General features: G+C 46.0%; 1 protein-coding gene across 6 annotated transcripts in view; it reads left to right on the forward strand.

Moving 5' to 3' along the window:
• The window catches only part of LOC124553631 (zinc finger protein 708-like), a 91,347-nt gene that overhangs the window by 59,968 nt on the left and 6,003 nt on the right, over positions 1–25,376 (forward strand). For 5 of the 6 annotated variants that reach the window (XM_047127492.1, XM_047127494.1, XM_047127495.1 and 2 more), the window contains one exon: positions 1,606–1,643. The exons of the other annotated variant lie outside the window; for it this stretch is intronic. In XM_047127492.1, the coding sequence (XP_046983448.1) occupies positions 1,606–1,643 (38 nt within the window). The remainder of the gene's footprint in view (positions 1–1,605; positions 1,644–25,376) is intronic. 6 annotated transcript variants of the gene reach the window in all.

A 25,376-nucleotide genomic window follows, 5' to 3' on the forward strand; every position in this document is an offset into this window, starting at 1 on the left:
TCACCAGTTATTCTAGGCCAGCAATTTTACTTTTATTATTCAGTGGCAATGGTCAGTTTCAACAGGTATGTATGTCTGACTCTGAAATTCATCATCTTTTTGGAATTGTGCTTTGTTATTGGCACATACACTATTTGATATTCTCAAATCATATTGTTGACCTCATTTTTTTTTAGTCGTGTATGGATTTGGGGTAGTTATCTGCCAACAATTTAGCTACATGTCTGTTTCTTAACATTTTCCTTTTTTCTTACATCCACAGTCAGGCAGACATTTATAAATAGAAACATTTTCTCACTGGAGTGTTAGAGAATGTATTTATTCAAAATTGTTAATTTGGCAGTTGCACAATTCTCAAGTGGTAGCTCAGTGTGACACCTGAACGCTTTATAATTCCTTTTGAGGTAATACTTCCCTTGTGTTAACAATGTTTACAAATTCCATATTTATCACAAGACAGGAGTCTTCGTAATCTGTATGCCTAGACAATGGTAGTACCTTATGTACTAATTTCTGTCAGTCATGTCATACTGCACATCTTAATATCCACTCCCCAAGCACTAGGCATGGCATTTAATGACTTTGACTTAGTTCATAGTAAGCTGTCACTTGAGAATGGCATATCAGTCAAAATTCCAGTTGTGAATAAATACATTTAATAGCAGTTTGGGCAGAAAATGTTATCTCCATTGTGCACCAGTCTGAGGATAAAAATTTAATAAAATTCTTACATTTTCCTCTGGCACTTCATCAGATGCTTCTCAACATTGTTCTCAGGACTGTTTTCCTTTCTGCAATGTTCTTGTTATCCTGATCTATTGGTGCATCAATATTGAATTATTGCAGGGAGAGAGTCTTACTAGAGGTAATAAAAAATTTAGTACTGATTGCAACATTGATTTGCGATTTATGAATGAATGCAGAGCCTAGTTCTGGAGTTCTGTGAATTTCTTCCCTGTGTTCTCTGAAAAATCTACAATTCTCTGAATGTGGTATTCTTTCTGTGAATGTACTATTTTGTAATGCCAATTATAACTAGTCCATTTACAATGTCTGACAGTATTTTGAGTTTGCCAATATTTATTAATGTTTGTATATTCAATGGTCCAAGCCTGTATTAGTTCTGGGTGTGAACTTACAGTTGGGTTCAGAAGTCACTCCTCACATCAGTAAGTTGGTCTGGGCTGCTCAGAACACAAAGGCCCAAATGTCACTTATGATGATCAATTCGTCAGTGAATGGCAGTTTTCATAATGGAAACAAGTGAAAGAAAATTTTAAATGCGGTGTAGGTGCATGACAGATGAAAGATGTTTTTGGTCACTTTTCTTTGTGAAGTGTCTATTAGGAAGTATGGCTGCAACCAAATTATGGGTTTGTGTAGTTATTTACAGTACTGAAAACGAAGTGAGGAAATTGAGAGTGAATTCTTACTAACGTTGTTTTTCATTAACTGCAAAAGTTTATCATGTTCTCTTCAATGATATTTTCAAGCCTCACTTAGAGCATTTTGTGGGCCAATCACATGTTGATGGGTGTTAATAGAATTCTATTTATTTACTGTCTCATCAGTTATAAATCACAGGCCATTTTTCAAATATTTCAGGTGGAAACCTCAACAAGATACACACATGATAGTGCAAGGTAAGAACTTTTAGAGAAATACAAATTTATTAATTGTGAGTGTTCTTCAGATATGAAATGCACTACTGTAATTATTCAGTATTACCAATAAGCAACAACATTACAAGGCAGCATGGGCAATAATGCTATTCTCTGAAACAACAATTATGTGACTGTTCCTAGATAGAGCAAACATCTAATATCCATACAGGAAAATAAAAATTCAGGTCGAATGTCAGCAGCTGTATTGTGCTTAGTGCAGAACATCACATGAATATAACTGAAATTCAACATATTCATCTTGATGGGCACAAGCTAATGTCATATTGCAGAAGAACAAAAAGACGAAGTGAGTGGCTATATATCCAAAAATTGGAGCTGTTTTCCTGCCTTTCAGGTTAATGAATATAGTGTTGAACAGGTGTTTCAGTGCAGTGCCACAGTGGTGCTCAGGAAACACACAAGCTTGTAGTGGTGATAGTTTATGGGCCACCATCAGTAAGAATCATAAGTAGCTGGTGCCAGTTTCAATGAGGTTGTGAAGACTTAACTGGTGAATCCTCATTCTCTTTGCTTCTCCTCTGTCCCGGTGTGTTCCTGAAGGCTGGCCCATTCATTACACACATTACAGGTGACAAGGTAATGCATAATTCCTAGCTCCGGGTCAACGGTAGGGTTCACACGTACCCTCTGATACCAGCCAGGCCCAGAGAGGGGTGACTGTTGCTTTCCCAAATGCAAGTTGGTCCCTGTCAGGAGTTTGGGAGGTGTGAACAGTCATTTATGGTGGGTGAATCTCCCTCTGAGGGGGCACCCAATTGGAAGGAGCATGCCATTGGAGATGTTGGCAATCATGGGGATTTTTTGTTGTGGCTCAATCAACGTCTTAGGGTGTGTCTACTAAACATAAACAGAATGAGGCTAAAGATTTCAAGGCCGTCCCAGCTGCACATCAGTTCCTCATGGTATCACGTACTCAAGGTGGTCAGTCCTTTGCTATGGTTAATGCATGCATTATTCTGAAAGGTGTTGTTGCAGTTGCAGGCTCTGTGAAATTCTTTTGTTGTTTACGTAATACAACTTTGCTTTTGAAGACGTATTGTGATTTTCAAGCCCAACAACTGCATACAGCAGCACTTCTCCAGAGCTATCCTGTTTGTGTTAAGGGCCATCATTCACTGAACTCTTCACATGGTGTTCTTTACATTCTGATGCTAGATGGCCTCACCGAGGGAGAAATCCACACTTCCCTCTAATCATGGCATCACTATGGCCCATTGAGTAATGAAAAAGATGGATGCAAACTTCATGCCCACATGCACTCTTTTTCTACCGTTTGCCCAGGTAGTGTTTACTTCAAAGATTAAAGCAGGCTATGAAGTCGTCATGATCCAACCATACATTCCAAACCAGACGGGTTCCTGCTAGTGTCAACATCATAATAAAACACGTATCCTGTCAAAACATGGCCAAACATGTTACTCTTGGCAGAAATGCTCACGAGGGCAGCTGTTTGCCTCCTCTGTGCTGTATCAGCTGTAATCCCATGAATGTCCCAAGTGTCTTAATGAGCGAGCCACTCAGGTGATCTGAGTGAAGGACATCAAACCCCACCTTGTCACTTGCAGTTGTCAGCTAGTCAAAACCCGTGCATTTGACCATCTGGCATTTACAGTTCTGTTTTTGCTATGCCTTACATAAGAGGGCATGCCCACCCAGATTTGCAACCTCAAGTTAAGTGTTGCAGTAGTAAAATCACCCAGGTCACAGTAGCATCCCCATTTCCTCCTACAGCTGTGCAACAAGCCATCAAATCTTTGCCCCTGGTGGCAAAATCACCTGCTACACAACTGTCAGGCTGGAAGGACAAAAGCAATACTCCCCCAAAGACTTCCTACAGCTAAAAAGTCTTCTACAAAATCAAACAAAAACAAATGGTCTTATTCTTCCCTGACTTGGAGATCCTCTTCAGTGGTGTTGGCACATATACCCTCACCCGGCTGACCTCCATTTTGTTGGTGCCCACTGCCTACCGATTTTCTGCCATGGAATTCACAGGGTGACCCAGGGAGAATGCCAATATGTTTGTAGATTTCATGGAACAGGATTCTGCAACCTCTGGTCCCTGTGGCAGTGAATTTTTGAAGGCTGGCATTCAGCAGCCACCAAGTTCTTCAATGGAACATTGGTGACATTAGATCAAACAAGGAGGAATTACAGCTGCTGTTGGAATTGCAGTGTCCGCTTGTTTTCTGCTTCCAAGAAAATTGTAGTCACAACCCTTTGACCTCTCATGTTTCCTTCTGGTCCTCTGTGACCTTTCCCCCAAGGACAGCATTTCACTTCACGTGGGAGCCATGCTGGTCATCCATCTCATTTAACACTCGACTGCTAGCTGTTGCAGTCTGCAGTTTCCTTCCTCATTTCACCTTTTCTCTTTGTAACATCTACACCCCTCTGTCATTTGCTGCTACCGTCGGACTTACTCCAGCTCATTGTTCAGCTCCCTCACTCCTTTTTGTTGCTTGGCGGTTTTAATGCCCACCATCTGCTTTGGGGCTCGTGGAGAGCCTGTCCATGAGCTTCCGTCTTAGCTGACCTGAATCATCTCTCTTACCAGATTCCATGCACGTTTATCATCATTTGGACCTCTTGTTCTGCACTGTCCAGCTCACCCATCGTCTTGAATGGCCCATTCCCTCTGACACATACTCAAGTGATGACTTTCTGTGTCCTATCCATTCGCTGACTCCTATCCCACCAATTGGCAGCTTTCTAAGGCTGACTGGAGGTGTTAGTCCTTCTTCACGACCGTTACACAGCTGTGATAACCAGGTAAAGTATCTTCCAAACGTTATCCTTACTGCTGCAGAATGTTCCATACTGTAGCATGTTGTGGTCCCTGGTGGACTGAGGCATGCAGCGATGTGATTTGCTTGTGGAGATGTGCTCTCCACATTTTGAATCGTCATCCTGATACATCTGCTGGAGGGCTGATATCCTCTGTAGTCTCTACATGTGGAGTTTCAGAGGCTATCTGCCCCATTTACTCGAGGAAGTATTGAAAGACAGTTTTTCTCAAGGTTTATATGGTTTGGCTTTCACACATTTATCGAGGAAAATGGGATGCCTGAGTGCTCATACTCAGTATCATCATCTTTGCTATCCCCATTAACTATATTATGGACTCTCCCACCAAGCATCTCAGCTCCCTTTACGTCAAGGATTTTGCAATCTGTTACAGTTCTGCATCAACTTGTCTCCTTGAGTGCCGTCTTCACCATCGTTCCTATCGTCTTTTCTCGTGAAGCATGTGCAGTAGCTTTCACTTTTCCACTGCCAAAACCTTTTGTATGAATATTTGGCGGCGGAATGAGTTTCTTACACCATCTTAACGTCTTGCGTCTTTCGTTCTTACATTTGCTGAAACTAGAAAATTTTTGGGGCTTATGTTTGATAGGAAACTTCCTTGGTCCACCCATGTAATCTTAGGTGGCTGTACATAGTACCCAGTTCCTCAGTGTCCTACATCTCCTAAGTGATAATTCCATGGGAGCGGATCAGACCACCCTCCTCGATTTTTTAAATCCCATGTCCATTCATGACTAGACTGTGGGTGTTCAGTTAATTCCTCTGCACCTATGTCCATCATATGCTGTCTTAACACACTCCCCATCATGGAATAAGTTTCGCCACTGGCGGCTTTTTCACCAGCACAGTTGAGAGTCTATGCAGAAGATGCTGAATTACTAGTCATACTGGCATGATGTCCTCCTCAGTGGATAGTCATGCCATTTCTCTTTCTCACCTGGCCACTCATTCAATTCCCTCTTATCGACCACTCCCTTGCCTGCCAGTATGGGGCATGCCATTCTTCTGTTACCTCCCAGACTTCACTTTTGGCTTGTGCTTTGGCAGCTTAACTTCACAGTACCTGCCACATTCCTGATGGTTGTGAACCTTTCGCCACTTTGGCTTCATTTAGAAGCCAATGTTCATTGTGGACTTCATTTTCTTCACTTTTGTAAGCAGGACCCACTGAAAGAAAAAATGCACTAACAGTATGGACTAATCTGCCGTCAAGGTACAAAATTCGTTGCAATATTATCCCACATCATTCCAATTCTGCTTTGAAATGCCTATCGTAAAATTCGCTTCCATTATATGCCTCAAGGTTGTTGGGCAGTCGATTTAGTCCTGTCTGCAACAATTGTTCAGAAACCTCTCAAACCTCCTTCCCCGTCTTTACTTGCAAAGGTAAGGCCCAAGCGAAATTGGAATGTGTGTCTGTGAAAGTGAGAATATAATTCAAGCCATTATTTGATTATTAGTCGTCTTGCGTATCTAAGAGATCAGCCTGACATACATAATCCATTCCTCGTATTATCAGAAATATTCTGCATGCAGGTCTGTAAAGCTCATGAACAACTCTATCCACAATTACTTGATGATGCATATTTTTCTAAGCTCAGGTAAGATCAATAATTCTTTGTTCATGTGGTCTGCATTCTCTTCACCAGCGGAAGCTGTAAGCAGTTGTAATTGATTTATGATTTCATTTGGTTATCATAATATATATACTAGAGAAGTAGATTGTTTAGTCACACATAATATTTGACCACATGTTACTATAGTTTCAGGGTATATTTCTTAACATTTGACATTTTCAAAATTATTAACTGTGGCAGCCTAGGCAATCTTTCAAATTCCTTGTTCCCTATTCTTATTGCCTTCTTGGTTGAACATATTGAGTGCTTACCTAACAAATATGGTTTTACCCTGATGACCTCGTATGTTGTCGTAACTCAGCATTACTCCTCCTCCTCCTCCTCCTCCTCCTCCTCCTCCTGCTCTTATCCATAGTCGGTGACAGCTCTTTCAGCCTGTCAGTTACTGCCTTAAATGTTACCGAGAGATGCTGGTCTCGTTGGAGTTAACCTGACTTTCACAAAACTAACTTCTGTCAAATTGCTTTCTGCACCTCAGTTTTTAGCATTATGCTTTTTCGACAACATGCTGCTGTATACTAAGCCATTTTTGAGACAGTTAACAAATTACGTACACTTTGGGACAATCGGTGATGATAGGGCATTAAGTGCCTTAGCTATCACATTGTTGTTCCACACATAAGTTAGTTTTGCATTGACGTCTGTAATTTCTTATTGACACACAGTTCACATTGCTGTATTCGAGCATTCAACACCTCAGCATTCATAGCACCTCCCTTGACAACATATTCAGTTCCATTAATTTAGTGTTGATTGCTTCCATTTTTTTGTCAAATGCTTGTGCTTTGCGTCCTCTGAATGAATGTGCAACATGTGTGCAAATTTGTACATAGTGTACAATATACTAACAGGTGCATTTTGGTGCATTGACTTTTTGAAGAATTTTATTGAAATTTTGTTTCTATTGACCCTCATTCAGTTCAGTAGCTTTATCCATAACCAGCAAGCTATACCGAGAGTTACTCCAGCAATCCTCACATATAACGAATTCATTGAGTGACATGTCAGTTCCTACACGTGCTTAGAAAATATGCTTTAAATTCAGATCGTGCTGTTTGGAAGCTATAATGTTTGTGTATCCCAGACCAACAGCTTTGGGATGCTTAAGTATGTCTCACTGAAGTAAAATATATTGACTTGCATGTGGGGAGCAAAGAAGAAATATCTGCAGATATCCTGATTTTCCATTGAGTTGTTGCCAAATAAGAACGTGCAGTTTGGTTTTACGTTTTCAGGTTGTGGAATATCACTGCTTTTTCTGGCTGTCTAGTATGTTACTCCCTTAACTCCACACACAATCTCCTGCAGTAGCTGACATTTTGACTGAAACAGAATTTTTGAAAAACATATATATGCTCTAAGTGGACTCCCACGTGATATGTCAACAGTATTAAAACTAGATTATTTTCGACAGCACCAAGCCCCAATAACCAAAGCACTTTTATCAGGAAGTAATGATCCATTCATCTTGTTCTTCTGGTTACCACCTTCTTCACTGCAGGAGACTGTTTTGTCCACTTGGTTATGGTGGTAACTGTTTATTTACATTGAAATAGAGGGGTTTTATAAACTCTTACTTACAGCTGTGTTTATAAACAAACTTCAATAAGATCGTAATGCAGTGCCAACATCTGGTAATGTTGAATCATACATTTCCACTTCCATCAATGCACAGAATGCATCATGGGGTCGAGCTATAGTAGTTTCCAATGAGTGTCAAGTTTGGCAAGCTATCGACAGTAGGTTACTGCACAATGTGCCGTAGAATTGGAGGATATGTGACTGCCATCTTTGCCAGCACTCTAGCTCATCCTGTACTGAATTTCGTTAGAATGTTAAAAATCTGCTCCTGTAGATCTGTGCTCCCTCTGTTGTTAAATATTTTAGCTACAGAGAATCACCTGGTAACATTGAGGGAGAGCAAACTTTTCTGTGGAACAAGGCTGAAATCTGCTTTGACACACTGCATGGTCAATGTCATTCATCCAAGGAGAATATTACTTTGTCATCACTAAATTGATGATTTTCAAGTACTGTCACTTGGAACTTCCCTATTCGTTATTACATTAACACTGACATGATGACACTCACTGGTATTCAATCAGTAGGTTTGATTGATCAGCATTATGTTGACACCAGATTACTGCTGCTGCAACGTCTTCACATTTCCTGCAAGGAAAGCACATAGTGTTAGTTAGAATCGTATTTGCAAGTTTTCTCTAGTCATCAGCATTAATACTTAAACTGGCTCACAACAGGGACTTTTGATGCATGACTTGACTGACATCCTTATGCATTGTTGTTTGTCACAAGTGAGCAAATTATTTATCAATTGCTGTAAGTAAATTTTCGCGACATGGCCTACTATTATAGTTACAATTTTATTATTATTATTATTATTTAGCTTCAAACCAGTATTTTGTGCACATTCATGTTTTATCACACACATTTATATGCTTTATTAACTGTGTAGTGCATAGAACCAGTGTCTGCATTGCATCACTCATTTGTTTTGTGTTACTTGCAGTACTTAAATTGCCCAATCCAGTGGTATCTCTCCCCCCTGTGGGTACGTGGGCTAGAATAGGCCCGAGGTATTCCTGCCTGTCGTAAGAGGTGACTAAAAGGAATTTCACACATTTCAGCCTTTATGTGATGGTCCCCTGTAGGGTTTGACCTCCATTCTTCAAAATTTTCCCGAAGAGTGAGCCAATTGGGGAAGGGTGCCTTAAAAGTTGCAGTATTTCCATCGTGCATTGAGATCTTCAGCTCACTGTCTCGTTGTTGCATTGCAATCCTGCCCATTCTCCATCTCTTGGTTGAGGACACCTTCCTGGGTGCGTTTTCCACCATGCTGTACGCAGTGTCGATTTCTTCATCGACGATGACCATGGACTTCTTTGCACCTGATATGCAGCATGGTAGCCAATCCGTTGTGGTGGTGCCGCCATGTACCTACGCCAGTAACTCTCCACGTATGCCAAGGGGTAAATGCCTGTCCCCCTGGGGCATTGGGACTCCCGGCAATGACCATCCTGCCAGGTGTCCTTTTCTGTGGCTGGGTGGCGCCCGTGGGGTGGGCCCCTGGTCGGAGTTGGTGACATCAGGGTAGATGACATGCAATGAAGCGTAGTCCATCTCTTGCTGACGGTGAAACACCAGCCATCTCTAAGCGATCACGAGCTCAATTCAGTGCACAGAAGTAAGACCCCAAATTAATCCCCTCCCTGGTGTGCTGTGAAGCCCTATATCCCTCCCCGATGTGATGCTTTAAGTGCTGGAAGTTCGGCCATGTCTTCCCGCTGTACTTCCCATGTCACATGCCAAGATTGCGGACACCCATCACATCCCAATACTCCATGTGCCCCACCTCCCATCTGTGTCAACTACGGAGAGCACCATTCGCCTTGCTTGCCTACTGCAGGATTCTCCAGAAAGGAAGGAAATTCATGGAGTAAAAGACCCTGGCTAGACTGACCTACACTCAAGCTAAGAGAAAATTTGAACACCTGCATCCTGTGCATATGACATCGTCTTATTCCACCGCAAGAACAGTTCTGGCACCATCAGCTCCACCAACCCGGGTCACCTCTCAGAGCTGTAAGACTACACTTGCCCTCTTGATCACAGGGGCATTTCCCTCCCTGTTGCTCCTGCACCACCAACTTCAGGAGCAGTACCCCCCCCCCCCCCCCAACCATCGGGGATGTTTGTCCCCACTTCGAAGCCAGAGAAGTGTAAGTCTTCTTTGGCTTCTCTCGCTAGGAAGGGGTCTCTTGGGTGACTCCCTTCCCAGGTTTCTTCTAGTGGGAAAGAAGACACCTGTTCGTGGCTGAAGAGCCCAAAAACAGCTGGTTGTAGGGCTTCATGCTCGTCCTCAGTCCCAGAGACTGAGCCAGTGAAGTCCTCCAAACCAGGGAAACCCAAGGAGCAGCGAGAGAAATCCAAAAAGAAAAACCCCTAAGACAAAGGAAATTGCGGTGGCACCCACACCACTGCTACCTACAAGCACTGCGGCTGAGAATGGGCTGCAAATTTTGGCGTCCGCTGAGGACCTAGATCTTGCCAGACCTTCAGACACAATGGATATAGACTGCTCAGGCAATAAACCGGTGGCAGCAGGTTACCCTGAGGCGTAAACTACCTCATTGAATGTTCCCTGCCTCCAGTGGAATTGCGTCGTTTTTTCCACCGCCTGGCTGAGCTATGGAAACTGTTAAGCTTTACACTGGCCATCTGCGTTGCCCTCCAGGAAATCTGGTTCCCAGCAATGCGAACCCCCTGCCCTCTGTGGCTGTAAGGGATATTACAGGAACCATAGCGACTATAATAGCGTGTCAGGTGGAGTTTGCTTTTATGTCCTAAACTCGGTCTGTAGTTAACATTGTCCCCTTCAAACCCCTCTTAGAGCTGTGGCTGTCAGTGACGATGCAGGAAATAACTGTCTGCAATGTATATCTTCCTCCAGATGGTGCATTACCCCTAAATGTATTAGCTGCACTGATTGATCAACTCCCTAAATCTTTCCTACTTCTGGGAGATTTAAATGCCCATAACCTTTGGTGGGGTAGTACCATGCTTACTGGCCGAGGCAGAGATGTCGAAATTTTCTGTCGCAATTTGACCTCTGCCTCCTAAATACTGGTGCCGCCACACATTTCAGTGCGGCTCATGGTAGTTACTCGGCCTTTGATTTATCAATTTGCAGCCCAGGACTTCTCCCATCTATCCACTGGAGAGCACATGACGACCTGTGTGGTAGTGACCACTTCCCCATGTTCCTGTCACTGCCCCAGTGTCAGGCCCAGGGATGCCTGCCCAGATGGGATTTGAACAAGGTGGACTGGGAAACTTTCACCTCTGCTGTCACTGCTGAATCTCTCACATGGTAACATCGATGTGGTGGTTGAGCAGGTGACTAGCACATTTGTTTGTGCTGCAGAAAACGCGATCCCCCCCCCCTCTCTCTCTCTCTCTCTCTCTCTCTCTCTCTCTCTCTCTCTCTCTCTCTCTCTAGGGGGCCCGAGGTGTAAGGCAGCCCTTGGTGGTCACTGGAAGTCGCTAACCTTCTTGACAACTTGAGGCACAGCACCGCCTTGGCTCTGTCCTCGGATCTGCCTGCTCCATGACCTTTGTCAATTTCCCAAGGATGTTACCCCTTCACTTGTTTATCGTCGGGCATTTGCTGATCTATGTGCACAAATGAAGGAAGCCACATTTATTTACACTGATGGCTCGAAAACATCGTTAGGTGTAAGGAGTGCCTATATTGTTGGTGACACCCCAAATCGATTTCGGCTTCCTGACCAGTGTTCGGTTTATACTGCAGAGCTTTATGCCGTTCTCCAGGCTGTCCAATACATCCGCCGCCATCTGCGGATACAGTATGTTATCTGTTCAGATTCTCTCAGCTCTCTCCTCAGTCTCCAAGCTCTCTACCCTGTCCACCCTCTGGTCCACCGGATTCAGCACTGCCTGCGCTTGCTCCATTTGGGGGGCGTCTCGGTGGCGTTCCTCTGGCTCCCAGGACACGTTGCTATCTGTGGCAATGAGGCGGCCGATATAGCGGCCAAGGCTGGAGTCTCTCTTCTTCGGCCAGCTATTCGATCGATTCCCTTCGCCGATTTACGGAGCGTTTTATGTCGTCGTGTTGTTCTTTTATGGCACGCACATTGGTCGACACTTCCCCATAATAAATTGCGGGACGTGAAAGCTCTTGCTTGTGCTTGGACCTCTTCTCCCGAACGCGTCGTCGGGAGGAGGTAATTTTAACTAGACTCTGGATAGGGCACTGTCTTTTTAGCCATCGACATCTTTTAAGCGGCGATCCTCCCCCACTCTGTCCCCACTGCTCTCAGCTGTGGACGGTAAGACACCTTTTAATTGTGTACCCCCTATTTTACTCCGTTACGCGCCCGTCTACAGCTGACGGCTGATATATCGTCCATTTTAGCAGATGACACGTGCTCGGCCGATCGCGTTCTCGAGTTTATTAGTGCCAGTGAGATGACGTCAGTCATTTGAAGCTCTTTTTGGGGACAACCAACCCCTTTCTGTAGTGGATTTTCAAGCTTTCCTTCTGCTTTTAGTTTCTCCAATTTTTTGAGTTTTGTTCCCATTGCTGCTGCTTTCCATTTTCGTTTTTTACCGTTTCCGAAGTCACAGACCGGCACTAATGACCATAGCAGTTTTGCGCTGTAAAACCAAAAGAAGAAAAAAACCGGAAGTCGCTGAAGCAATTAAGGAGCGTCGGCGAGCTCTACATCGGCATAAGCGGCACCCTTCCCTGGAGCACCTCATAGCCTTTAAACGGTTCTGTGCCCGTGTTTGCTACCCCTACCATATCAAACAACGGAAGGAGGAGTGTTGGGAGAGATAAATCTCCACCATTGAGTGCCACATCACCTTCCCAAGTCTGGGCAAAGATCAAACGTCTTTCCGGGTACCAGGCCCCAACAGCTGTCCCTGGTGTTACCATAAATGGCGAGTTATGTACCGACGCAAACTCTGAGCACTTTGCTCCAGCCTCTGCGTCAGAGATTTACCCTCCCCCCAGCCTTTCGCACACTCAAACGACGGCTGCAAGGGAACGTTCTCTATTAGTACACGCTGCAGTGAATCCTATAACGCCCCATTTACAGAGTGGGAGCTCATCAGTGCCCTTGCACGTTGCCCTGACACTGCTTCTGGGCCTGATCGCATCCACAGCCAGAAGATAAAACATCTCTCATCTGACTACAGGCTACATCTTCTCGTCATCTTCAACTGGGTCTGGTGCAATGGCTTCTTTCCATTGCAGTGGCGGGAGAGCTATTGACCCATCAGCCTCACCAACATTCTTTGTAAGACTACTGATAATCTTGTGTCCATAGAGTCTGCCATCTGAACAGCCTTTTCAAAATGGCAACACCTAATTGCCATCTTTTTTGGCTTACGTAAAGCATATGACACGACTTGGCGACATCATTAACGGTCTAGCAGCAGCTGTCAGGACCTCTGTCTCACCTTCTCTGTTCGCAGACGACTTCTGCATTTCGTACTGTTGCTCCAGTACTGTTGTTGCTGAGTGGCGCCTCCAGGGAGCTGTCCACAACCCACAGTCATGGGCTCTAGCCCTCGGCTCCAGTTTTCAGCCACAGAGTCACGTGTTATGCACTTCTGTCGACGTCGTATCGTTCATCCAGAACCTGCACCTTACCTTAATGATGATCCACTCAGTAGTGGAGACATATCAATTCCTAGGACTAGTTTTCGATACTCAATTGACTTTGCTCCCTCATCTTCGTCAGCTTAAGCAGAAGTGCTGGCAGCACCTCAATACCTTCCGTTGCCTGAGCAACACCAATTGGGGTGCAGATCGCTGTATGCTGCTGCAGCTCTACAGAGACCTTGTCCAATCCCGAATTGACTATGGGAGTGTGGTTTATGGCTCAGCAGCGCCTTCAGCAATACATTTACTCGACCCCGTGCACCACTGTGGAGTTCGATTAGCGACATGAGCTTTTAGGATGAGTCCGGTGACCATCGTACTGGTGGAGGCTGGTGTCCCTCCACTGCAGATCAGACGTGCGTAACTGCTTGCCAGTTACTCAGCACACAGTCATAGTTCCCCTGATCATCTGAATTGCCGTCTCCATTTCCCGCTCACGGCAGTCCATCTCCTGCATCGGTGGCCCAGATTGGGGCTAACGATTGTGGTTTACATGCAGACCCTTCTCTCCAAACTGGAGTCCTTCCCTTTACCACCTCTACTTGTGGTCTGTTCACGTACACCTCCATGGTGTACGGCTCAGATGCAGTTTCGTCTGAACCTTTTGCATGGCCATAATGACTCTGTTACCCCACCGCCCTCCGTTTGTCACTTCCTCTAGATTCTTGACGTGTTCTGGGGCTCTGAAGTGGTTTACACCGACGGCTCAATGGCTGATGGTCACCTAGGCTTCGCATATGTTCATGGAGGACATATTGAGCAGCACTCTTAGCCAGTTGGCTGCAGTGTTTTCACTACAGAGTTGGCGCCCATATCTCGTGCTCTTGAGTACATCCACTCATGCCCTGGCGAGTCATTTCTGCTGTCCACTGACTCATTGAGCAGCCTACAAGCTATCGACCTGTGCTACCCTCGCCATCCTCTGGTATCGTTCATTCAGGAGTCAATCTAATCCCTGCAACAGTCCAGCCATTACGTGGTATTTGTGTGGACATCAGGACATGTCGGAATCCGGGGCAATGAAATTGTCAACAGGCGACGTGGAAACTGCTTCTGGAGATACTCATCTCTGTAGCTGACCTGCGTTCTGTCTTACACCGCAGGGTTTTCCAGCTTTGGGAGATGGAATGGCATAACAGCACACACAAACTATGTATCATTAAGGAAACAATGTGTGGAAGTCTTCCATGGAGGCCTCTCACAGGGAATCAGTTGTCCTTTGCCAGCTCTGCATTGGCCATAAATGGCTAACGCATGGTTACCTACTCTATCACGAGGACCCACCTCAGTGTCGCTGTGGCTCCCAAATGACAGTCGTCCACCTCTCGCTGGACTGCCCACTTTTAGCCTCTCTGCAGCAGACTTTTAACTTTCCCAGCACCCTGCCTTCAGTGTTGGCCGACAATGCCTCCACAGCAGCTTTCGTTTTAAGTTTTATCCATGAGAGTGGATTTTGTACTTCTATGTAGTTTTTAGCCCATGTCCTTTATCCCTGGGTCCTCCACCCTAGTGCTTTTAGGGTGGAGGTTTTAATGTGTTTCAAGTGGCTGGCTTTCCCTTTTTATTCTTGTGGTTGGCCAGCCACTATAATCTGATTTCCTGTTTTACTCTCTTCTGCTTCTAACGACACTCTGTTGTTTTCCTGTCCTCTTTTGTTCCTTTTAGTGTTCGCTGGCTTTCCTTGATTCTTGTGGCTTTTCCTTTCCGTTTTGTGTTATACACTAATGGCCATCAAATTTGCTACACCGAGAAGAAATGCAGATGATAAACAGGTATTCATTGGACGAATATATTATACTAGAACTGACATGTGGTTACATTTTCACGCAATTTGGGTGCATAGATCCTGAGAAATCAGTACCCATAACCACCACCTCTGGCTGTAATAACGGCCTTGATACTCCTGGGCATTGAGTCAAACAGAGCTTGGATGGCGTGTACACGTACAGCTGCCCATGCAGCTTCAACATGATAACACAGTTCATCAAGAGTAGATACTGGCGTATTGTGAAAAGCCAGTTGCTCGGCCACCATTGACCAGACGTTTTCAGTTGGTGAGAGATCTGCAGAATATGCTGGCCAGGGCAGTAGTCGAACATTTTATGTATCCGGAAAGGTCTGTACAGGACCTGTAACATGCAGTCGTGCATTATCCTGCTGAAATGTAGAGTTTCACAGGGATTGAATGAAAGATAGAGCCACGGGTCGTAACACATCTGAGATGTAACGTCCACTGTTCAAAGTGCCATCAATGCAAACAAGAGATGAGTGAGACGTGTAACCAATGGCACCCCATACCATCACACTGGGTGATACGCCAATGTGGCGATGATGAATACATGCTTCCAATGTGAGTTCACTGCGATGTCGCCAAACACGGATGCGACAATCATGATGCTGTAAACAAAACCTGGATTAATCCGAAAAAATGACGTTTTGCCATTCGTGCACCCAGGTTTGTCGTTGAGTACACCATCGCAGGCGCTCCTGTCTGTGATGCAGCGTCAAGGGTAACCGCAGCCATGGTCTCCGAGCTGATAGTCCATGCTGCTGCAAATGTCGTCGAACTGTTGATGCAGATGGTTGTGTTAAGAGGCCGCTGGGATCCAGCACGGCATTCTGTATTACCCTCCTGAACCCACCGATTTCATATTCTGCTAACAGTCAATGGATCTCGACCAATGCGAGCAGCAATGTCGCGATACGATAAACCCCAATCGCGATAGGCTATAATCCGGCCTTTATCAAAGTCGGAAAAGTGATGGTACGCATTTCTCCTCTTTACACGAAGCATCACGACGACGTTTCACCAGGCAACGCCAGTCAACTGCTGTTTGTGTATGAGAAATCGTTTGGAAACTTTCCTCATGTCAGCACGTTGTAGGTGTCGCCACTGGCGCCAACCATGTGTGAATGCTCTGAAAGCTAATCATTCGCATATCACAGCATCTTCTTCCTGTCGGTTAAATTGCGCGTCTGTAGCACGTCATCTTTGTGGTGTAGCAATTTTAGCGGCTAGTGTGTATATTTCGTCCATTATATTCTCACACTTGTGGCATTGTTTTATTAGGATCATGGGACCTATGACCGCGTACTTTGGTCTCTTCTCCCACCTTTAAACCAAACAACCAGTGGTAGCTCGTATAGTAGCAGCGAAAACACATCAGAGTACTGTGAGCTGACACAAGTTTTCATAACAAGCGACTCATTTTAAATTTTGGCAGTGTTCCTTACCTTCAACTCCCAACTCCTATATTTCGTATATGCCTGTGTATTTACCACAACTACTCTGGTATGGACAGATATAGTAATTACTGTGTTTAGATGTGAACCAAGTTGGTGATTCTTCACTCACAGCTCCAGGCAGTGCTATCCACCGATTGGTCCACTGCTGCAGTCACCTTGGGTACTGCCCACCCTGAGATTCACTTCTCACTTGTGGTTGAGTGGGAAGTCATTCCAGCATGTGGGTGGCAGTGAAAGAATTTGTGTGTGGCTGATCGGAGAGCCTACTCTGTTCATATGATGAACATACACTGCTGGCCACCGTAAATGCAACACCAAGAAAGACAAGAGGTAGCACAACAAAATTTATTTTGTAGATAACATGTTGACCAAGTATCAAATGATTACGTTTACAGACGTCTGTGACATGTGGTTCCTGCCAGAATCAGTAGCCAGAGTAGCCACCATTGTTGGAGATCACCGCTGCCACACGTCTCGGCATTGAGTCAAAGAGACGTTGGATGTGTTCCTGGGGTACAGCAGCCCAAGCAGCTTCCACACGTTGCCAAAGATCATCTGGTGTGGCAGCTGGGGATGTAATCTGGGTCACTCGTTGAGCAACCATGGACCACATGTTTTCTATCGGCGAAAGATCCAGAGAGGGAGCCGGCCAGGGAAGCAATTCAATCTGGTTATTGAAGAACCTTTGGAAAATGCGTGCCACGTGCGGTCGCGCATTATCCTGTTGAAATATGGCTGTGGCCGAGCCCTGAAGGTAAGGAAGGACAACTGGCTCCAGCACCTCGGATATGTAGCGCCGGCTATTTAAAGTACCGGCAATGCATACTAGAGGCGTGCGAGAGTAATATCCAATACCGTCCCATACCATAATACCCGGTGCAAGACCAGTGTGGCAGTGCATAATGCAGCTGTCCATCATCCTCTCTCCATGGTGTCTCCACAATCGAATCCGATCATCGTGGTGCTGCAGACAGAAGCGTGCCTCGTCAGTAAAGACGTCATTCCATTCTGCCATCCACATCCGTCTGTCATCACACCATTGGCGACGGAGACGTCTGTGGTTCTGCGTCAGTGGTAGACGAAGCAATGGACGTCTTGCGGACAGACCACTCTGCTGTAAACGGCGTCAAATGGTACGCTTAGACACTGGATGATGCGTTACAGACGCAATGTGCTGTGCTATGGTTCGAGATGTCACTGAGCGATTCGTCATGCCATGCGCACAATTTGCCTATCAGCACGTGCAGTGGTGCACCGAGGTGAATGAATGCGATCGACCACGTCGGTCCGTCGTACCCTCCTGCATCCAACGGTCACATATCCGCATTACAGTTGTCTCGTTTCGTCCAACACGACTAGCGATTTCTCTGTATGATAATCCACAATCTCGGTAAGCCGCTATCCTCCCTCTGTCGAACTCGGATACTTGATCAAAAGATGTTCGCTGTTGTCTACGAGGCATAACTGATCGTCTTGTGAAACAACCACAAGGTAAACACACGTGCCGAACGTACACTCGTCGAAATCGTAAAGCCTTAAATGGCGCTATGAGGTGGCGCCACAGGCGCGCGTGATGTGCGTCTGCACTGAAATTCTAATCAGTTGCATATCTCATCGCTGCAAACTCGTGGTGTAAATTTCACTTGATTTGGATGCTTCCTTCAGGGTGTTGCATTTACGGTGGCCAGCAGTGTATGTGTTTGCTGTCTATGGATGATGAAATCCATGAGCCAAATGAAGTCACTTGCCATGTAGAAGCCTCTCAGCGTGCAAGACTGGGCATTCACAGAGGGCGGTATCACTGGTAATTGGAAGCTCCGATGTTAGGTGTGTAATAGCACCATTTAGAGATGCGACTGCGTAGGAGGGGAAGTAATCCAATGTGCATTCTGTGTGGGCACTAGGAGTAGTCTTTACAGATAAGAAATGGGTGCTTCCGGATGCCAAGAAAAGCATGGCATAGCCAGCTGTAGGTGTTTGCTCACGTTAGTGCTGACAATATGTGCCACATTGGACTGGAAGAGGTTCTTCTGGTTTCAGGCGACTAGGTAGTAAAGACTGCCAGTCTTGCTTGTGAGACGAGGGTGGAGCTCACCATCTGTAGCATCATGGGCAGAACTGAAAGTGGTTCTTTGGTACAGAGTGGAGTGAAGGTCTGAATCAGAGTTCCAAGCAGTTCTGCAATTGTGTTGGTTGCAGGTTCCTCGATTACCGCGCAAAGGTGGTGGATTTACAGTTTCTGCTAAATGGGTCAGGAGTCAACTATACAACAGAAGCAGTTCCACAAGTATGGGGGATGTGTAAAGGAGACTGGTCTTTTTTTTTAGGTTAGAGGGTCTCAGGTAAGTGCAGAAAGCGCTTCAGTTTCAAAGGCTGCAAGTAGAACACTGAAATAGGGTAGATACAACCACAATAAGTATTGTAGTTATAAATTGTCATAGCTGCATTAGAAAAGAACCAGGACTCAAAGCGCTAACAGAATACACTGAATTTCAAATAGTTATATGTATTGAAATAAGTTCAGCTGAAATTTTTCAACAGATGTAACCATGTTCACAAAGAACAGGTGACATACAGTTGGCAGTGTAGTGGTCATTGCTGTTCAACATAATTTATCTTGTAGTAAAATTTAAGTAGATAGTTCCTGTGAAGTAGTACGGGTAGTGACCAATTAAAAGTTCCAGTCTGAGAGGCTGTGGTCTATCTGTAAAACTACTTCCTGACAATTCGTTGCCAACTGCGGGCAACATCTTCAGAGGTTAGTCAACAATGGCTGCCATATAGAGGGCACCAACATATGTCACGTGGTGCCGACTGTAAGACTGTCTCTGACTAACATCATTATTCTCGAATGAATGTATTGATCGTCACATCGTTAGTGCAAAGTCGACCGCCATATCCTGTCTAACTTTAAGCCTTCCTTTTTCCTATTCCTGAATCTCTATAGCTTCCCTATACATATGTACATAATAATCGATGACCTGGCTAGCACACTTGCCTCACTAAATTTTATTTCATTATCCCCGTCTTTAAAAACATGGTCTGCTACAGCTGTTTTGTCTGTATATCCCAGTAGACAGTTCATTTAGTTTCCGGTTTAGTGGGTATTGACACTTCTTATCCTTGTTTCTATATAAACCTTCCCACAGCCACGCGAAATTTTACACACCTCAGGAGTTGATAAGAGATGTCATGCATGTTTCAACGATCATAAATACCGTAATTTTGGTCAAAAAAGTTCTGGGTTTGAGGCCGCCTTCCTCAGGCTGTACACCCTATGACAACGGCCGCGGAAGCCTACGTTTTCACTCACTAATCTTCTTTGTGGGTCTAAAGATTGATTCAACTTGAAACTTGGCCGGAACTTTCCGAATACGGTCTGTAATATTACGAACAAATGGAAGAAAAGCTTTTCCAGCTGATGGTTGTTCTTACTGAATGTTGTCATACACTTTTCTTCTGGGATTAAGTGCTCGATCTATCTCGTTGTCTGCGTCTCCATTTTTCTTAACAGCCATTCGCAAATGATCTACTTCATCTTGCAAATAAACTGGCTCACAGATGTTATTAGCTCCGCCCACCCTTTTTTTTAATGACATCTGTCTGCTGCCTGGGTTGAAGGTTCGAATCCTTATGGAGGTAATGGTCTGTGTGTGTTTATTTTCTATACACTTTTTGCCCTAGCCACCCATATGCCCATTTAATTGCTGATACATCCAAAAAATTTATTTGTCCATTTCTCTTTTTCTCCATAGTACATTGTCTTTGGATTAATACTATTCATATAGATCAAGAAACCATGCAGTTCCTCTTCACCATGATTTCATACCACAAAAGTCTCATCCACATACCGATACCACTATAAAGGGCTTGTACTGCCAGACTGCAGCACCTGCTGTTCAAAAAATTAGCAACAGCTGGAGTCGGAGGGCAGTTCGTAAAACTCATCATAATGGAAATAAGTCATGGACGGGCAATGTTGGGACCTCCACGGCCTGGCAGCCAGTTGTTGACTCACCTCGAAAGTTGTTGCCTACAGTTGACAACGAAACGTCAGGAAGTAGTAGTTTTGCAGATCGACCTCGGCCTCTCAGCCCAGAAGTCTTAACCAGTGAAGATACTGACTGTGAAAGCCTACACATTATGATTAGTACAGGTTGAGCTTATACCTACCAACTGGAATAAGTTAAGAAGTTCCCTTTACCGACGCTCTGACTTGGATGAAGCAGTTGCTGAACAGTTAAAAGAAAACTTGAGTGTCATTTCAAATAGGTATGCCACTCTTACAATTATAAATGGTAAGACTTCAGTCTACCATCGATATATTGGCGAAAATAAATGTTTGTCAGTGCTAGGCATAAAACGTCGTCCGAAACCGTACTTAATGGCGTCTCTGAAAATTATTTTGAACAAAGAGTTCAGAAGCGCACTCATTGTAGATGGTTGCGAAAACATCCTTCACATCTTAATAACCCTGACCAAACAGGGAGCATAACAGATACAGTGATTAGTGACCACAATGTTGTTGAGCCATGAAGAGTTCACAAGAGTGAATACTGTAACATCGAAACTCACCAAAATAACCGAAAAAATTCATGCCCTTGAAAACGCACATAAAAATTCGCTTGACACATTTTGAAGAGACAGTTTCCATTCCTTCTAAACATAGTCTAGATGCGGTTTAAAGTCAAATAAGTAATTACTGGGAGTTACATGTCAAATTAATAAGAGGTGGTACTGGCACAAGACAGGTCAGACCTGGTGCCGAAGCAATGAAATACACATGCCAAATGTTAACGATGCAAATAACCACAAGATTGGCAACGTTTTACAGAAGCTTGAAATTTGTCGCAAATTTCAATGAGTGGCTTTTAATAGTTTCGAGGACGCCACTCTGCCTTGAAATGTGGTAGAAAACCCGAAGAAACTCTGGTTGTATGTTAAGTATACAATTGACAAGGTGAATTGATACCTTCATTGTGCGATAGCAATGGTAAAGTTTTCCTTCACAGGAAAAGCAAAATAAATATTCCAGAATTCTAATCAAGAATAACTGCCTACATGAGTAACTTAGGAGTGGGTATCCTAAATGTAGTGGAGCTGCTTAAAACACTTAAAAAAGGCAGTGCCTCTGGTCCAATTTGTACACCATTCAGGTTTCTTTCAGAATACGCTAAAAAAATTGCCCTATACTTAGCAGTCATATACAACTCTTCAACTGCAGAAAGATCGGTACCAAAAGAATGGAAATTTATACGAATTACACCAGGACCCAAGAAAGGAAATGGGAGTAATCCGATGAAATGCACACCCATACCACTAACGTCACTTTGCAGTAGGATTTTGGAAAACAGTCTGTTTGAACATTGAGTTACATTGAAGAAATCATTTATTGACAAATAGCCAACACATATTCGGAAAACATAATTCCTGTGAAACACAACAAGCTCTTTATTCTCGCAAAGTAATGACTCACATGGACAGATGACATTACATTGATTGAATATTGTTGTGATTTTCAGACGGCTTTTGGCTCAGTTCCTCACAAGTGACTTCAGATTACATTGTGTGCCCCTAGAATATCATCCTAGTTCTGTGCACCGATTCGTGATTTTGTACCAGAAATGTCACAGTTCGTACTAAGTTAAAGATAGTTATCAAAGTAATATCTGGCATTTCCCAAGGAAGTATTATAGGCCCTCCTGATCTACATACACGATTTAGGAGACAATCTGAGAAACTCTTAGATTTTTTGCAGATGATGCTGTCATTTACCTTATTGTAAAGTCATCAGATGATCAAAAGGAATTGTGAAGTGATAAAGATATCTGTATGGTGTGAAAAATGGCAATTGACTATAAATAATAAAAAGTATGAAGTCAACCACATGAGTACTAACATAAATATGCTGAACGGTGTTTACATGATAGATCATACAAACTAAAAAGCTGCAAACTCAAATACATAGGAATTACACTTATAATTAAATAAAATCATAACATTCATATAGATAATGCTCTGGAGGAAGCAAACCAAAGACTGATTTCTTGGTAGACCACATAGAAAACGTAACAAGTCCACTAAAGAAACAGTGTACACTATGCTTGTCTGTCCTCTTGTGGAGTATTAGTGTGCTGTGGGACGTCAAAGAAATTCAAAGAAGGCAGCGGGTTTTGTATTATTGCGAAATAAGGGAAAGTGTGCTATTGATATGATACGTGAACTGGGGTGGTGGTATTTAAAACAAAGGCGTTTTTCGCTGTGGCAAGACTTTTTCGTGAAATTTCATACATGAATTTTGTCGTCAGTGTGATATTTTATTGGTGCCCATCTATACAGAGAGAAATTATCATAGTAAAGTACGAGAAATCGGAGCTCACATGGGAAGATGTAAGTGTTCGTTTTCTCTGCACGCTGAGAGAGTGGGATGGTAGAGAAGTAGATAAAAAAATGATGGTTCGATGACCCTCTGACAGATCCTTAACTGTGAATTGCAGAGTAATTATGTAGGGATAGATCATCATCCATATGTCTATCCTTTCGGTCTTACGACATTTAGGTCGCGTGGCTGACAATTGTCGCAGAGCCAGTTGCTATTCACATATTTACCAACAGTGTTCCCATTACATTTTGTGGAATACCACAGCAACAACAGCAAGTTGCTTCAAAATCTTCAGTATCAGCATTCCCATTATGGTGTGCCATGGGCACAAAATTAAATTAACTGAATGTAGAAAATCGAATGTTTAGCAGTGTGATTTCTTTTTTATTTCTAATACCTTCAGTTGATGTCTACATCAGTCCTTGTCAAGATGCAAAGGCTGTGAGATTGCTACGACCGTCCCCCCTTCCCTCTCTCCCCCCTTCCCTCTCTCCCCCCTTCCCTCTCTCCCCCCTTCCCTCTCTCCCCCCTTCCCTCTCTCCCCCCTTCCCTCTCTCCCCCCTTCCCTCTCTCCCCCCTTCCCTCTCTCCCCCCTTCCCTCTCTCCCCCCTTCCCTCTCTCCCCCCTTCCCTCTCTCCCCCCTTCCCTCTCTCCCCCCTTCCCTCTCTCCCCCCTTCCCTCTCTCCCCCCTTCCCTCTCTCCCCCCTTCCCTCTCTCCCCCCTTCCCTCTCTCCCCCCTTCCCTCTCTCCCCCCTTCCCTCTCTCCCCCCTTCCCTCTCTCCCCCCTTCCCTCTCTCCCCCCTTCCCTCTCTCCCCCCTTCCCTCTCTCCCCCCTTCCCTCTCTCCCCCCTTCCCTCTCTCCCCCCTTCCCTCTCTCCCCCCTTCCCTCTCTCCCCCCTTCCCTCTCTCCCCCCTTCCCTCTCTCCCCCCTTCCCTCTCTCCCCCCTTCCCTCTCTCCCCCCTTCCCTCTCTCCCCCCTTCCCTCTCTCCCCCCTTCCCTCTCTCCCCCCTTCCCTCGCTCCCCCCGAGCGAGGTGGCGCAGTGGTTCGACACTGGACTCGCGTTCGGGAGGACGACGGTTCAATCCCGCGTCCGGCCATCCTGATTTAGGTTTTCCGTGATTTCCCTAAATCGCTCCAGGCAAATGCCGGGATGGTTCCTTTCAAAGGGCACGGCCGACTTCCTTCCCCGTCCTTCCCTAATCCGATGAGACCGATGACCTCGCTGTCTGGTCTCCTTCCCCAAACCAACCAACCAACCCTCTCTCCCCCCTTCCCTCTCTCCCCCCTTCCCTCTCTCCCCCCTTCCCTCTCTCCCCCCTTCCCTCTCTCCCCCCCTTCCCTCTCTCCCCCCTTCCCTCTCTCCCCCCTTCCCTCTCTCCCCCCTTCCCTCTCTCCCCCATTCCCTCTCTCCCCCCTTCCCTCTCTCCCCCCTTCCCTCTCTCCCCCCTTCCCTCTCTCCCCCCTTCCCTCTCTCCCCCCTTCCCTCTCTCCCCCCTTCCCTCTCTCCCCCCTTCCCTCTCTCCCCCCTTCCCTCTCTCCCCCCTTCCCTCTCTCCCCCCTTCCCTCTCTCCCCCCTTCCCTCTCTCCCCCCTTCCCTCTCTCCCCCCTTCCCTCTCTCCCCCCTTCCCTCTCTCCCCCCTTCCCTCTCTCCCCCCTTCCCTCTCTCCCCCCTTCCCTCTCTCCCCCCTTCCCTCTCTCCCCCCTTCCCTCTCTCCCCCCTTCCCTCTCTCCCCCCTTCCCTCTCTCCCCCCTTCCCTCTCTCCCCCCTTCCCTCTCTCCCCCCTTCCCTCTCTCCCCCCTTCCCCCTCTCCCCCCTTCCCCCTCTCCCCCCTTCCCCCTCTCCCCCCTTCCCCCTCTCCCCCCTTCCCCCTCTCCCCCCTTCCCCCTCTCCCCCCTTCCCCCTCTCCCCCCTTCCCCCTCTCCCCCCTTCCCCCTCTCCCCCCTCACGCCCCCCTCCCCTCCCCTTCCTCCTCACGCCCCCCTCCCCTCCCCTCCCCTTCCTCCTCACGCCCCCCTCCCCTCCCCTCCCCTTCCCCCTCACGCCCCCCTCCCCTCCCCTCCCCTTGCCTCTCACGCCCCCCTCCCCTCCCCTCCCCTTGCCTCTCACGCCCCCCTCCCCTCCCCTCCCCTTGCCTCTCACGCCCCCCTCCCCTCCCCTCCCCTTGCCTCTCACGCCCCCCTCCCCTCCCCTCCCCTTGCCTCTCTCGCCCCCCTCCCCTCCCCTCCCCTTGCCTCTCTCGCCCCCCTCCCCTCCCCTCCCCTTGCCTCTCTCGCCCCCCTCCCCTCCCCTCCCCTTGCCTCTCTCGCCCCCCTCCCCTCCCCTCCCCTTGCCTCTCTCGCCCCCCTCCCCTCCCCTCCCCTTGCCTCTCTCGCCCCCCTCCCCTCCCCTCCCCTTGCCTCTCTCGC

Source organism: Schistocerca americana, chromosome 11, assembly GCF_021461395.2.
Source record: "Schistocerca americana isolate TAMUIC-IGC-003095 chromosome 11, iqSchAmer2.1, whole genome shotgun sequence".
NCBI classification, from domain to species: Eukaryota; Metazoa; Arthropoda; class Insecta; order Orthoptera; family Acrididae; genus Schistocerca; species Schistocerca americana.